This window comes from Nematolebias whitei, chromosome 19 (genome assembly GCF_014905685.2).
Source record: "Nematolebias whitei isolate Nwh7 chromosome 19, NemWhi1, whole genome shotgun sequence".
In the NCBI taxonomy this organism is placed as follows: domain Eukaryota; kingdom Metazoa; phylum Chordata; class Actinopteri; order Cyprinodontiformes; family Rivulidae; genus Nematolebias; species Nematolebias whitei.
In genome coordinates, this window is record NC_056516.1 from 32256260 (window position 1) to 32272266 (window position 16007).

General features: G+C 40.8%; 2 protein-coding genes across 2 annotated transcripts; both read right to left on the reverse strand.

The window, feature by feature from the left end:
• Nucleotides 1-263: 263 nt before the first annotated feature.
• On the reverse strand, nucleotides 264-1155 carry LOC119425321 (C2 calcium-dependent domain-containing protein 4C). Its single transcript, XM_037692840.1, has 2 exons — nucleotides 1019-1155; nucleotides 264-939 (listed from the first exon to the last, which is right to left on the reverse strand). Exon 2 carries the CDS (start codon nucleotides 932-934, stop codon nucleotides 338-340), a length of 597 nt encoding a protein of 198 aa, XP_037548768.1. The 5' UTR covers nucleotides 935-939; nucleotides 1019-1155; the 3' UTR covers nucleotides 264-337.
• Nucleotides 1156-2463: 1308 nt separating this feature from the next.
• Nucleotides 2464-15240, reverse strand: ints3 (integrator complex subunit 3). Its single transcript, XM_037693384.1, has 29 exons — nucleotides 15058-15240; nucleotides 13544-13627; nucleotides 13028-13111; nucleotides 12826-12939; nucleotides 12642-12726; nucleotides 12487-12553; nucleotides 12177-12318; nucleotides 11965-12094; nucleotides 11731-11828; nucleotides 11438-11629; nucleotides 11265-11352; nucleotides 10598-10677; nucleotides 10378-10469; nucleotides 10174-10280; nucleotides 9862-9981; nucleotides 9281-9410; nucleotides 9144-9198; nucleotides 7865-7968; nucleotides 7612-7776; nucleotides 7370-7523; nucleotides 7126-7194; nucleotides 6964-7039; nucleotides 6764-6877; nucleotides 6627-6675; nucleotides 6363-6530; nucleotides 4395-4495; nucleotides 4243-4315; nucleotides 3999-4155; nucleotides 2464-3552 (listed from the first exon to the last, which is right to left on the reverse strand). The coding sequence occupies exons 1-29, from the start codon at nucleotides 15139-15141 to the stop codon at nucleotides 3475-3477; spliced, it is 3060 nt and encodes a 1019-aa protein (XP_037549312.1). The 5' UTR covers nucleotides 15142-15240; the 3' UTR covers nucleotides 2464-3474.
• Nucleotides 15241-16007: the final 767 nt, after the last annotated feature.

Consider the following 16007-nt stretch of genomic DNA (forward strand, 5'->3'; position numbering starts at 1 on the left):
AAAAAAGGGGGGTTTTAATCTCAATGAGTTATTTTTTCCTGGTTAAATAGAAAAGATACATACTTAACAGCGCGGAAATAAAATTGTAACCGTTTCTTATACTTCCCCCCCCCTGTGCTGGAGTAGATTTTATAAGAGCTGCTGTGAAAATTGTGAAGTATGTGATTATATGTTAGTACAGGTTCTACAGTGCAACTTAAGACTATTCTCATTTTGTCAAAGCCAGTTTCTGTAGCTATAGTAAAAACCATTTTAGACCAAAAATTTATCAAAACCTTTATTTAAAATCATCAAAATAAAAACTCGATTCATAGTTAAATTTATCAAGGGTGGTCCACTAGCGGGGTGAAGTGATCCGGTATGAGGGGCTCAGAGCCTTCAGAGCAGCTACGGGTTTCTTCAGCTCCTTCATCACCTGCAGACCAAGAGACTTAATGGGCCGGATGCTGGCCCGGGACCCATCAGGACCTGGACTGTGGGGAGTCTCTGGGTCCTGGGCTCCAGCATCTGTGACAGTCACCTTCACGGGTTTGCTCCTGTGGAACAAAGTCCCATTTGTGCACGGACTCGTGGCCAAAACAGCTCGAAAGCCATAAGGTGTGGTCACCTTGGGCACGTGCACCTGAGACATTGCCGCTTGCACCGTCGCGTCCGTGTTGTCCTCTGTTGTAGCGGCGGCGCGGCGCAGACGGCCCAGACGCGGTGTGGGTGTGCGAAGCAGACGAGGAGAGGTCGCCATGAGGCCAGTCGGGGTCACAGGTGGGCTGGCGTCCGTTGAGTCAGAGTCCGACAGGAGTCTGGTCCGGTCAGTGGAGCACCTGCGGAGCCGCGGAGAGGCCAGGAAGCGACCGCGAGAAGGGACGAGGAAGCTGGGGATTCTCTCTGGAGTCAGAGCTAAGGTCCGCAGGGACAGTCCGGTTTTCACCGCAGACATCGTGTCTAAGGGTGCAAAAACAAAAAACCGTTTCAGATAAACCATCTAAACCACAGTGACTAACCTATAATATCAACAGTTTACCTTAATTAACTGGACGTTTTACTCTCGATAAAACGGTGGATCAAGTCTCTGAAGGTTAACTAAAAGCAACAACTTGAATTGTGCAGCTGAGTGAAGGAGCTTCTCAGACCAGTGAAAGGTTAGAGCAACTCAGCTGGAGTTTAAATATGAGCAGCAGGTGAATCCAATCAGACCTTAATGAGACCCTGTCCATCACTCAGACTCTAAAACCACCTGCTGTCAATTTGTCTTCAAACATCATTCAGGTGCCTTTACATCTTTAAACCCGTCAAACAAAATATACTAAACAATAGACAGGTAATCTTCTTTTAAAAGATCTAAAATTGAATTTGTTTAAACTGAATAACATAGTAACTTTTTATAATTTAAAGCAATACACTGTAGAGGAAACGAGAAATCAAAAAGGAAATTGTTTTTAGTCTTCTGCTTGTTAGATGGAAGCTGCATGTTCATTTGTTGAGAAACACCCACCATTTTTTTGTTTTTGCACATCAAACATTTAACAAAACATCTCACGAACTAGAAATTTTGCAGGGAGTAATCACTGGATGTACATTAACATTTGAAATCAGGTCTCTCTTGTAAATGAGTCCTCGAGGCTCAATGGGATTTACCTGTCTAAATACAGGTTGAATGAAAAAAAGCAACCCGATTAAAGATGGCTGCCACCGCCAACTGACCTTGACCCTTCTGCTGAGGCCTCATGGTTCATTTTGACCCAAGGACAGCAGGATGGTTACAAAAAAAAGTTTATAGCTTTTAAAATTCTATGAAACATTAACCGAAAAGTGCAGACTGCACAAGACCTTTGTTAAACATTTTACCATTATTTGGAATTAACTCTCATCTGTCAGTAAAATATCTCAAACCACTGGATGGATTTAGATAAAATGTTCAGGAAATTATCATTGGCTGGACCTGTACTGATGAACTTTTGAAGCCAACCAAGATCCAGACAGTCAACTGAGCTTCGAAAACATAAAAGGGCTATAATTAAGTAAAACAGAATCACTGTGCTAAAATTTGGTATGGTAGCTGAGTGTCATTGAAAAACACCTGCTTGAGATCTTTCGTGTCAACTGTTTATATCTCATGAGCCAGAGGAAAGATTTCAATGAAACTTCCAGAAAATAATTAATGGACGTTATCCAGCTGATTAACATTTTGAGTCAATCAAGCTGAAGATGGCTGCTACAGCTAATCCACATTAGACAACAATGGCTATAATTCAGTCATTTCCTAAGCTATTGAGCTAAATTTTGATGTGGTAGTAGCCGAGAGTCACAACACATATTGCAAAATTGTATAAGATTGCTTGTAACGATACCTTCAGAGTTTGACCAAACTGACAGTTGTTTCATAAACCTTAAAGGAATGATACACCTTTAATAACGGTTTCTTTTATATGTATTTTCTCATTTAATGCCTCGTTATTTTCTTCAGGGTAATGAGATAAAAATTACACAAAATTATGATTTTTTTTTTTATATTTTAATTTTTGTGTCTGTGGGGATTTTGTAGCTCTTCAGCAAACATCATCCGTTCCCCATTTGTTTATTTATTGTATTTCATGTCCTCTAGGAAAACAGCTCACTGAACCAATTAAGGCGTAGTTATGACACATGGCCGTAAATAATATTTTAAGAAAGGACTTCTGCTGTTTTCTGACCACTTTGAAAAGTTCAGACTCTGAACTGGTGAAGTCTTGGTTTCCACTTTTAAAAAAACCCTAAAATTAATTCTTGTAAAAGATGCTTTGACCATAAAAAAATATTTTTGCGGTAATCAAATCGTCAATTTGTTTTTACCAAAAGTCAGAAAAGATCAGAGGCCCCAGAGACACATTTTGACAAGTTTTTGCAAACACCAGTAAAATGTTCAAAAGACACTGACAAATGTTCACTGACTGTGGTGCCATAGTGCTTAAGAGCAGCGTCACCCCTCCGCCCATTAGAATACCCGGTAACAGACATATGACACCCTGAAACCATCAGTTTGTGTGGTTTTGTTTATCAAGAATTCATCTGACATGATTGAACACAGATGAAGAGTTTTTACTGCAGTGAAACAAACAGGCAGGAGCTGCTAAAAACAGCAGGAAGTCAAGATGCTCCAAAATATAAGTCCATGGCCCCCCGCAGAGAGAAAAAAAAGGACAGGGGTCACACTCGTCACCACTGTTGGAGTTGTGTTCGCTGTTAAAATCAGTCCATTTAGTTTAAGAGTTTGTGCTTCTCCTCCAGGGCCATCCTGGGAGAACAGCCGGCCTGTTTGGAGTCCAGCAGTCAGAATTTGTCTCCATGGGAACAGAATCAGTCTCGTCATGTAAAAGTTAGTTCACAACATGGGTTTACAGTCCACTCATCCCTGAGCCCATCTCAGGCCTCCTCCAGAGGTTGAACAGCTGGTTGGCAGGCGGTCTCTGTTGGCTTATATGTGATCGGTCTGAGGATCCATCAGTCACTATCGGAGCCAACCGCCGACGAGCCTTTCCGCTTCCTTTTAGGAGCTTTGGGCTTCGAGTCCTCCTCCTCCTACAACACATTTAACAACGTCACTGCAAAACCTGATCAGTTCAAAACATAAATAGAAATCGAGTACGGGTAAGACTTGCATGGTGGTCACACACATCAACTGATTTCACAATGGGCAAATTTGTTTATCCATAATAGAAAGGAAAGAGCAATAAGTAAAGCAATAAGACATAAACTGTTTAACTTGTTAATGTATGATACGATAGCTGTAACAAATTGTGCAAGTCCAACGTGTTGAAGTAAGATACTGTTGTTTTGTCTCCAGAAATTTGGCCCAACATGCCTACGTTGGTACAAAAAGTCAAACTTAAATACAGAAAGGTAAATCAAGAGATTTATTCGCCACAGCCTGAACAAACAAGTCTGAAACTTGTTACTTGATCAAACACAAAGTTTAGTTGTCCAGAGCACTATTAATGTCAAAATCATGTAGCTAAGATACGTACCGAGGCACTACTGGATCCGCTCTCTTCCTCGTTGTTGGTGGGCGGAGCTACTCCTTTTCTGGAGCGAGGCGACGAGGCCGGAGCTTTTCGCCGAGACTTTGGAGGCTTTGACTGAGAGTCCTCGTACTCCTCTGCAAGAGCAAATAAATCACTGAACCTGCAGGGAGAGGAAGTGATGTGAAAAGCATTAGTCACCATGAATGGATGTGACATCATGATTATCATTAGTTTTGCATGTGAGCACCTCATTTTATGAGCTTCATCGCAGCTGGCCTGAACGTGCTGCAGAGCCTGAAGGATCGGTGTCTGAGTAAAAACTGGCAGAGACAAACAGGGACTTACTGAGCTGTACGTCATCGGTTATTGATCTAAAACAATTCAAGTGTGTGTACTGACAATTGTTCTTTGTGTTGCTGAGACTCAATCTCAGGTTGTCCAAGTGCTCTAAGATCTGTTCCAGGGTCAGCTGAGCCAGTTTACTGCTCGAACTTCGGAGACTGAAGACAAAAATAAAACGTTGCCTTTCAGTTGCTACACAGAAAACTAAACCATCTTCCATTATATTAATCGTTTTATTTAAAAAGCGCCTTTCAGGACACCCAAGGACACTTTACAGCAAGAAACATATCAGAAAGATTGTGTAAAAACAAACAACAAGCACAGTGCAAAGATCAACAGGAATAAATTGAAATATAAAATACATAAAGCAACATTGAAATATAAAATACATAAAGCAAAGTTAAGGATAAGCGAGTCTAAAGAGATGTGTTTTCAGAGCAATCTTGAATAGAGAAACAGAGGTGGTGTTTTGCAAGTCTGGCGGTAGAGAGTTCCAGAGATGAGGGGCAGAGCAGGTGAAGGCCCTGCTCCCCATGGTGGAGAGGCAGGCAGAGGGTACATGGAGGTGTCGCAAAGAGGAGGATCTGAGAGAGCGAGAGGAGATGGAGATGTGTAGGAGGTCAGATAGGTAAGGAGGGGCAAGGGTGTGGATAGCTTTGAAAGTGAGAAGAAGAATTTTGAAGACGATGCGTGATTTAACCGGGAGCCAGTGGAGTGATGTGATTATAGGAGGAGGTTTGAGTTATGACACGGGCAGCTGAGTTCTGGACCATCTGTAGCTTATGAAGAGATTTGTTGGGGAGGCCATAAAGAAAGGAGATGCAGTAGTTAATCCGGGAAGTCACAAGGCTGTGCACAAGGATGGCAGTGGAGCGGGGTGTGAGAGAAGGGCGGAGACGGTTAATATTTCGGAGATGGAAATAGGCAGACAGAGTAACATTGTTGATGTGTGAAGTGAAGGAAAGAGTGGTGTCGAGGATGACACCAAGACTCTTGACCTGAGGCGAGGGGGATAGCAGAGAGTTGTTAAGTGGGATGAGAAGATGTTTTGATTTTGAAATTTTTGGTACTGACGAGAATGATTTGTCTTATCACTGTTTATTTGAAGAAAATTGTTAGAAAACCAATGATTTAGCTCATTGAGACAGTCGGTGAGGATGGAGGGTGGGTGGGTGGAGTTTGGTTTTGTTGACAAGTAGAGCTGGGTGTCATCAGCATAACAGTGGAAGAAATGGACACCAAATTTGCAGAAGATGTGACCTAGAGGAAGGAGGTAAATGATGAAGAGGAGAGGTCTGAGGACACAGCCTTGGGGGACACCCTTATTTTTAAATTAAAATCAAATGTTTTAAGATATGCTAATATTGTACAACTTTTTTTAACTACAAAAAAAAAAGTAAGTCTGGAAACGAAATTTAAATTCCAGTCTTTTCCAGACTGGAATATGAAACGTGTGGGTCAATGCGACCTCCACCTCCTCACAAACTCTTTTTAAGGCACTTTCACTTAACATTTCTGCAAAAAGGCCGTAAAGACCAGTCCAAATTTGTGCTGCCTCAGGCCGTTCATAAATCGCAGATGAAGCCAGTCACGTCCTGCACAAAGAGCTTCCAAAAATGAAGCTGGCATCACGTAACCGTGTCATTTTAAAAACATAATGACTTCTTTCAGTTTATCTTACATCTTTGTGATTATATCATTTTTTTATCTAAATATAAAGTTATTGTGCATAATCCTTGATCTTCTCTCAGTAATGAATTTGTTGTTTAATCCGGCAGCCTGGTGGTCACACAGACCAAATAAAATCCCTTCATCACATTGTTCAGTTGCAAAGTAGGTTCCCCTTTTCCCATGTCGACTGTTTCGGCTCTGTTACTACCTACTGTATTTTCATGCCACAAAATGCACATCAAGCCTTAGACCTCCCTCACCACCTCAGTTTATTCAGAAATCACAATAAGGCGGCCAGAAAGCATCTAAGTTCTGGCTTTAAGTGTTTTGTGAAAGAGGCTTTTGACTCCTCACCTCTGTCTTTTGCGAGGCTGGTTGTTGTTCTTGATTAGCTGGGTCTTGATGTGTTCTCCCAACGTGTCGTCATATTTTGACGCCCAGTGCCTGAGGATGCTTGTGGTGAACTGGTCCTCAGGGTGACAAGGACGACTCAAAACCATCTTCACCATTTCCTCACTTGGCCTAAAGGAATAAACACATTTACAGTTTTTTTTTTTTTATAAGAATAGGAAGAGATACTTGAAACCTTTATCTGAAAATAATGTTTGTTTGCCATACTTTTCTCTGCGAAGCTGCAACAGCAAACAGGACAAGGCCTCTGGATGTTCTAAGAAAAAACACAAAAAAAGTCTGGAAAAACTATACAAGAGCGTCTCTTTGAAGCTTTCTTGAGTGAACTGTTTTTTAGTAGTCACCTTTATATTTGAGGTGCTGCAGGATGGGGATGATGGTTTCCAGGGGGATACTGTGGGCCAAAAACAGCTGCCAAGTGCTGTACTGCTCAAAGGTCTCCCAGTCCAGAGACTGAACTAAAGATTAAAAATAAACAACAGGATATATAGACAAGGTAGTCCAAACACCAATATAAGACACTTTGTAATTTTTTTTTTCTTACTGAGGATGTTGAGAACCGAGTCTTTACGGAACATCACCAAGTTTCCCATCATCACATGACACATTAGCTCCTGTAACTGCACACAAACAGATAAGATCCAGATTATTGGACAGGTAATATACTAAGGTGCCTGCCCCAGGACTGCAAAGACTGAAGTCTTACCTGCAGTGAGTCTATAACAGCTACAATCATGTTGAGCAGCTCGCCACTTCGAAGCGTTTCATCTGGAAACTGAAAACAACAGATCTGTGTCAGAGTGCGTGTTTGTGTACATCTGAAGGTAAGACCAACATTTCAGGACATGTGAGGACAGTTCATAAAATACAAAGTGTGAACATTTCTGCACAGGGGGGATATTGGAGCATTGTTCTATCAAGGAACTACATCTGTATATGTCTGCCTTTACCTCAGAGTAAATGGAAGGAGTGAGGTAGCAGAGCAGTCGAACATCATCCTCCTGACAGGCCTTCATGTCCATCATCAAACACGTGTGCAGGTCACCGAGAGCCGTCGCCTGAGCAAACGACTCATAGAGCATCATCTTCCCATTTGCTGCTTTACTGTTGGCGCACACAAACAGATGTTTGATGTTCACGTGCTGGATATTCTCATGTTTGAATCTGTCAGTTGTCTTGACACGTAGGTCACCTTGCTTTTAGGTAGTACAGTAGGTGGTATCCAATCTTTGGCTGCTTCTGGTAAAGTTCTGCCAACATTTCTAGCAGCACTGAGAACCCACTGTTGTCTTCCTGCATGGTGGCCAGGTTCCTGAAGATCAGGCAGACCGGTTTACACACCGATTCCTCCAGAGACCTTGAGAGACAAACCGGTGAACAGAAAGGAACTGGTCATCATGGACACAGTCAGGCAAACAGAAAGACAAATCAGAGAACAGCCGTACTCCTCAGTGATCTCCTCAGGGAGGACTTCTCCTCTGAAATGGTCTTTAAATAGTTCAGCCAGACAGGAAGCCAGAGCTGACATCTGCTCTGTATCAAAGTCCTCCTGAAATACAGAGGAACATGGTATGACTCATCAATTATTTAAAAAATGACAGAGTAAAGATGAATATTATGTGGATCAACACCAGATAGCCAAGTGTTACACAACTTAAACTTAAAAGCCTTCCATCTTTTATATTTGCCTTTATTTGCTTTGCAAAAGATCTGTGATCTCAAAGGGATTTACCTGGTTAAATATATAAAATAATTTTAGACCAGAGAAACTTAAATTTTATACATGTTGGAGGAATAAGTCAATTATTTCTTGTTTGAACTGCGGGAACTAATTTTACCAAAGGGGACATGCACCATGAAAAACACAACTAATTTAAAGATCAAAGTATGCTTCAACGTATATTTTCCTGATCCGTTTATTGCTATTTTAATGTAGAGCTGTCATTTCTAACCTGGGCCCGACCCAGGCCATGATAATATGCTGGATGGACGGGCCGGGTCAGTGTTGGGCTTTTGATTACATCAGCCACAATCCAATTATATGTCAACATGACTTGCCATACAATCACCAACCGCACGTGGCCATTTCACCACAAGCTGACCGGCCTTGAAAAAGTTAAATAAAGTTCAGTTAAGCTTCAGATGGGTTTATACTGCCACGAAGCGATCCATTGCCCAAATGGACTTTCATTCAACCGCTGCACTCAGCGGACGCGCGCGGCCGATGACCCAAACAGGTGCGATCCCAAAGCAGATGTGTCAGAGCGGTCCATGTCTGAATAATGTAGAATGCAGGCAGAAAAAGGTTTTAATGCGCTTTGACGGCCATGAAAGGACAAACACACCATCAGCTCCGATCTTCTTCCCCTTTTATTCAGCCGCGCATCACCGACCGTTAATAACTAGCAGTCAAAGCTTAATTAAAAATGTTGGGGGGTCGGGTTTGGAAATGATGGCTACAGGCTGGGGTCGGGTCAGATTGGATTTTTGGGGCTCGAATGCAACTCTATTTCAATACCACATATTAGTGAAATTACTGATTGTTTGGGTGTTAATGTGTCTGATAGGCTTTTCATTGATAGTAAAGGCACCTGCAAACACCTGAGCTTATTTATGCTAATCTTTCATATCACTACTGAAGTTGGAGGAAGTTGGTAATAAATTTGTATATATAAAATAGTATTTTGAGGTGTAACACGGAAATATAAATAGAAGTAAACTGACCTCCAGGATAAGGTCAACAATCTCCTGCATCACCTCACACTGAGTCTCCGTGTCACTGAGAAGGGAAGTTTGTTGTAAATGTCAGATTTTGTTTAAAACATTGGTTTAAGGCTCTGAAGGAGGAGTTTGCATCTCACCTGGTCTTCTGAATTTGTTGTACTTTCTCCTTCATGGTGTCGTCTAGTTGGTCTAACCAGGGTGTGATGTCAGCAGGCTCCTCCATCACAGCCTCTTTGATTGGATGGAACCTGAACTCTCTCTTCTTTCCTGCACAGTGATTGGTCGACAGATGGCGTGATATTACCGCACTCAGCTTATTAAAAAGGAAACAATAAAGCCGCAGCACACCTGAAACGTGCATCTCTAAAACAGTCCAGTTTACCTTTGAGCCATTACAACCATTTGGACTAGTTAACATGTTTAGCACATAGTAATGGGTTGAAGTGGACCCAGTTGGAGTTGTACTATTTTATAGCAAACTTGATTAATAATGTTCAATAACTTTTTACTTTACGGTAGTTCTGAATTATTTAAATTATTACACAACAAAAACAGTTTTACATTTATTAAGCCTAAAATGGTTTAAACTCTTTAATCTCTAACTGGTTTGTACCAAATAACCAAATCTAGATCATCTTTGATGCACTTCAGTAAGTTTATCTAAATTTAACACATCTGAACTAGTTACTGATGCAGTCACCATCACTCGTTGTGCTACCTTTGTTGTTGACTTCCTCCTCGTCATCACTGAAAGCAGCTTCTGTGTTGTCATAGCAACTCTCCTCCTTATCCAGCACATGGTTGTCCATCTCCATGGAAACAGTCTCTTCCATTTTGACTGTAGGACATGCAAACATTTAATGTTTTAAAGGCTTATTTGTTCTTTTACTGATTTAAAAGGTGCATTAAAACACATTTCCTCTTGTGTTCTAATGTAAAAAAAAACAAAAAACAGCTTTTTGTGTTTGGCATAAATGTAATCTTTGATGGAGTGTGTTTTTGAATAAGTTAAGAATAAGGCATGTAATACCTTCAGTGGGAGGAGATGGCGGGCTGCAAAATTCAGGGAACCTCTCTCGGAGCATTGATCGAAGTTCTCGGTCCAGTTTTGGATTATCAAACAAAGGAGCGAGGTGACTAAAATAAATAATCATAAAAATGTTTAGTGTAAGATTAAAAACAGATACTGTATATATATATACATAATACAAAGACAAATTTGTGCATTTCTTACGCCAGCACTCGCTTCTCCATGATGAAGTTTAAGGAATTAAAAACACCCTGACGGACCTGAGACTCTAACGGAGGGAAGAAGTGAGGAATGATCTGAGGAGGAATGAAGAAAACAGAAGAGGGGAGTAAATAACAGGAGTCATTGCCATTGCTTGGAAACATTTTCTCAGTAGAGTATTTTCAATATTTGTCTGTGTTTTAGTATTTAGGTTGCATTATACTCGGCACATGAAGTCCAGCAGTGTAGCCGTGATGGCAGGATGAGGTTTCATGGAATGATGCATCACCAGGATGGCTGGTTCTGGAAAAATAAAATAAAAATCAGCATGAACACTGTCATTTTAGTCAATTTTTATACGGGTCTCAACAGAAGTCAGTCAAGTCTGAACAAATAAATCTGCCTTTTTTTTTTAAGTGGACCACATTAATATGTTGTAATAAATTAATTTTAACTGAAAATATATTGTTACGGTGAATAGTCATACAGATATTGGAGAAACAGGACATAAAACCAAACATTAATTTGTAGCATGGCAATCTTGGAAGTTTATCATAACCCTAAGTGAGTTTCTTGCAGTTACATGAATTTGTCCGAGGCAGCAATACATCAGTAGAATTCCCTGAATCTCATCAGCTCTTGGATTTGTGTTCTTGGCTTTGCATCAACTGGTCTTTGCTCTTCAGAGTTAATTACTTCACACTAATTCCATGAGTGAAAGATTAATAAAAACAAAAAAGCTACAGCATTAAGTAAAAAAAACTGATGTCAGGTTTAGACTTGTGGTGACACTGCATTGGCCTGCTTGAAGGTTTAGCTCAGGCTACAGGTTTCAATTCGAATCAGTCAACGTCCTGTAAATGCATACATTTATTGTGTGCATATGTTACCTATATTCATGATGCTGTCTTTTTCAGGGTTGAAAAAAAGCCAGTCATAAAAGAGAGCCAGCTTGGCATTGGAGGCTGCCACATTTGACTGCAGAAAAGTAAAATTAATATAAGTTATCAAGTTTAATTGAGTGTAACTTTCACACTTGCAGCCTCTGACAGTGTCCTCTTACCGTGCAGGTGGTAAGTAACCAGCCAATGATAGCCCAGCGTGGCAAGATATCAGAGCTCAGCACCTCATTGGACGGATGGACGACCCCACAGATGTATCTGATCAGATCACACCGCAGCGACTGGCTCTCTGCTGTAGACAGATACTGTCTCTGAAACCAGTCCTGATACCGCTTTTGCTGCCCAAAACGCACCTGCACGTATGTGGAAATACAGAAACTTGTGAGTGGAGAAAGAAAAACCTCACTACAGATGGAGAGGCAAACAGAAACACATGCCAGAAGCTAGGTTTTACCCTGGAGGTCATGAAAAGCAGCTTAGTCTCCATGTCTGGTGTGAGTCGACAGGCAAGAAATTTACGGGACGTTCGAGCCGTTAGAAGCTGTAGTATACCTGGAGAAATTACATCACACGCGTTTGACGATCAGTATAGAAAAACAGAGCTGGTTTAGCATTTATTGAAATTAAATGTAGCACAAACAAAAACATAATTTTATGTAAACTGATAATTATGGACATTGCAGTTTACCAGTGAACTGAGCACTAAGAACTTGTGGGTTGTGCAACAAGTCTCTCCACAGCAACTCCATCTCTGGGATCCGAGCAACATTCTGCAGCAGGCGAATCAGATCTCTGCCAATGATGAGGCACTCCATAAACTACAGAGACACAAACCCATGAGGTTAGCAATGTGACGACAAAAAATAATTAAAAACAGCTACTAGTCTCTTTAGTTCCTACCTTTTCCCTCAGCATGCTGATGCAGAAATCGACTTCTTTCTGGCGCAGAGGCAACAGGTTTGGGACTCCATGGTCGACAATTAGACGAAGGTAGGTGTAGACTGACATCGCTATTAGCATCCCACTCTTCAACACCCACTCCCTTCAAAAGAACAATTCAGCTACTTCATTACAAAAATGTTCAACTGCTTCTAAATAACAGCACTCTGTAAATGTGTAGCTAGTAAGAAGAAAGAAGTGGGTTTTCTATTTTTTATTGCTTTATACTACAAGTGACAATATTTATACAGTAAATGTGAGTGAAACTTACTTTTGCTCTTGCAAGATGTCCAAGACACTTTCAGCCAACCATAAATTCTTTGTGGAGATGTCTCCACCTGTAGAAAGCAAAAAAACAGCATTACATAGAGATACAGCTTGATTTTTTTACTTTTACATAACAGATGTGACGCAAAAGAGTTGGACCTGCAATCTGTTTCAGGAGCGTCATGATGACACCATCAGCGCCAATTATTCCGCTCTTAACCAGCTCTCTGACCAGCCACACTAGCTGTACACATGAACCCCATTGTTAATAACCACAACATTCCAAGTACTTGTATAAACAATTTCATTACTGCGCATTTTTTTGTATAACAATCGAGTTTACCTGTGTTCTTGGAACATCCTGCAGTTTTAAGAACTTTTCCATGAGTATTTGGTTGATCTTTACCAGAACTATGTTCATTCCATCTCTATTCACAAGCGTCAGATCTCTGAAACACTGTTCCAAGAAAAACACACAGAGCTGAAGTCATGATACTGCAGCCACAAGTATGTAAAAAAATACTTAATATGCAGAGGTGACTCACCCTCTGAGCCTGGGCTGGTTCCATGAGGACAAGTGTAAACAAACCAAGACAGACCTCCTCATGCTGCTGTTGGCCTTTACAAACCTGCCAAACAGGTAAACATAAGTTATTATTTTTTATTAATGTCGTACAGTCACAATGAACCCTCACAAAAAACTTACGCATCAAAATCTCATAAGCATAAGAACAGATACAAAACCCATCTTACAATAACTTCTGCTACAGCAATAAGAAAATAAGACTTAATGCAAAACTAAACAATATACAAAACACTCAGTCTACAGAAAAAATTAACAAAGTTGGGAAATTTTTAAATAAAGAAATATATTTAAGTCAAGTTTTATGAAAAAATAAAATAAGTACAGCATCAAAAATTATTAAGTGCAGGACTTGTTGTTAAAGAAGCTCCTGTCTTAATATTACTATGGAGTTCCTCATATTTATAATGTAGTACTGGTCATAGTACTAGACACAATATTTGTCATAGGAGTAGTTGCATTAACATGTGCTTCTTACGTTGGCAGTGAGTGCATCGTTGGCCTCTCGCTCTGAAAGCCCATTGGTCAGTGCCTGGACGATTCCAACACATCGTTCCAGTCTCTACACACAAACACAATATCAAACACGTAAAAGCTCGTTCACAATACGGAGACATTATCCAACTAGGAATGATGATGACCAGCAAAGGAAAAGTGCATTGCTTAAATAAAGGAAAACTCATTTAAATACAGATAAAAGTGTGCTCTTTAAACAAGGGCAACTGTAAGCTACCAAGATTTCATATATGTTGTCAAATTAAATACGCAAAAGGAAAAACATATTCATTAATTTTATTAATGCATTTTAAGACAACATAGGTGATTGAAAGTGAAACAACTTTGTTAGGTTTGTATTGTTGATATTGGTCATATCATTTAACCAGGCAAATCCCATTGAAATCACAGATCTCTTTTGCAAGGGAGGCCTGGGCCTGAAGGCAGCCCAATGTTTTTTATCTGTGCGAGGAAACCGAAGTACATGCAAACTCCACAGAAAGACCCCAGGTCCAACCGGGGATTGAACCCAGTACCTTCTTGCTGTGAGGCAACAGTGCTAACCACTGAGCTATCATGCTGCCAGATAACTATAAAAGGTGCATTCAAAAAGCGTTCAATACAAAAAGTGCAACATGCACCAACTCCACACACTAGTGTATGCATGGTGTACTGTAGATTAACAGAAATAACACAAACTGTAAAGATAAATCAGTAAAAGAGTAAAACCCTGCAACATCATCACAAACATAAAGTCAAATGTCAAAAAGGCACAAAAAATGTACAATCTTAACACAGCCATGTAATGGCAACATATTACACAATATCAAATCACAAGCAAATGTAACCAACATGACAGTAAATCCACTTACATAACAACTTAAAGGCAGCAATATATCAAGCTTCAAACTAGCACAACATAAACACCATCGCAATATAATAAACAATGCTGAAAAATTAACACAAAAAAACATTGTGTAATTTGTCCTGTGAGAAATAACTAATAACCCTCACGACAAGCTTATGAATTAGTAAAATTATTTACTTTATTAAACAATAAACCGATGAACTGTCAGGCTCTAAATAGTTCTGACATGTGAAACAAGGCGCATGCGCAACTGTCCCATATGTTTACGTTGAATTAGCATGCTAGGCTAAATTCAATAAGCTGTAGGACTTCAAATCACTAACACAGCATTTCCGAGAGCACAAACACAAAGGGCCCACGCCACAACTGTCTCTCACTGAGCTTTCCGTCTTACACAATATGTTCACGCACGTAAAAGGACAACTCCGCTGAACTGGAGCTCCTACCCTGCTGCTAGCATTGCTAACTAGCTTGTTAGCATCTTGCAGTTGATAAAATGGTTCCATCACGTCTTTGTACCTTCTGCTACTTTAAAAATAAAACTGCTTCTATTTGCCTGTACACCATCTCTGTCCCGGTTTATTCACAGTAACAGATTCTAATTAGGACGCTAACTCGGATCTCCCTACCTCCTCTAACTCGTCTTTGGCATCCAGCAGGGTGGACACCAGGAGCCGGCCCTGTGGCTTCGCTTTCGCCGGTGCAGGCTCCATCTGCTCCCGCCGCGCCTCGCCGGGCCCCGCGGAGCTGTGAAGGGATGGGACTGCCGGTGCACGGGTGTTATAGGTGTTTGTATCGGTGTAATGAAGAGTCCGGGGCTATGGTCCGGATCAGAACCTTGCTGTGAATCACTTCAGCTTGTTAGTATGTGTTTTTAAAACTTATTTAAAGATAGCTTGAACTATGAGTCCCTACTACGTGACACCGACCGACCACAGTAACATAACGGACATCCGCACCGACAGTTGAGGGACGGGGCGGTGACCATGCTGCTCAACAACCAATCAGCTTACCCCTTTGTTTGAGTGACGTAAGGGTGAACTAATAGCAGGTTAGAATATCTGGAGCCAATTCCTGGCGTGTTGTACTGGGGACCACCTGCATGCACACCACTTCACCTTGTTTACAAAGAAATAACAAATCATCACGCCTGTATAATACAATAGTAAATCACCAGAACTACAATATAAATCCAATTATTGTTTCTGATTACTATACAACTCAAACTTACTGGTAAAATAATAATAAAAAAAAAAGTCAAACAGGTCAAATACATAAACTTGTGAAACCTAGTTTAGCATATACTTATTTAGTGCATGTTCCCCCCTTCTTCTTTCAGCTACTCCCTTTATCATGGGTCGCTACAGCGAACAAACTCACATGCAACCACAGACCACCAAGCTACCACAGCCCTGTGTGTGGAGCAGAGAGCTGCCATCTAGAGCACCTGGGGGAACCCTAGATGGCTTAAGGAGCCATTAGGGGAGTTACGGAGCCTTGCTCAAGGGCCCAGAGGTGAAAACAAGGGTGGAGACGTGTGTTTGGTTGAGCCACCCACATTTTGCTGCTGATTATCCAT

Coding starts and splice junctions, on each gene's coding strand:
- ints3 (XM_037693384.1), bottom strand. CDS start 15,141: ATGGAGCCTGCACCGGCGAAAGCGAAGCCACAGGGCCGGCTCCTGGTG. Junction 11,829..11,964: donor TCTTAGTGCTCAGTTCACTG/GTAAACTGCAAT, acceptor TAATTTCTCCAG/GTATACTACAGCTTCTAACG. Junction 10,281..10,377: donor ATGGAGAAGCGAGTGCTGGC/GTAAGAAATGCA, acceptor TATTTATTTTAG/TCACCTCGCTCCTTTGTTTG.
- LOC119425321 (XM_037692840.1), bottom strand. CDS start 934: ATGTCTGCGGTGAAAACCGGACTGTCCCTGCGGACCTTAGCTCTGACT.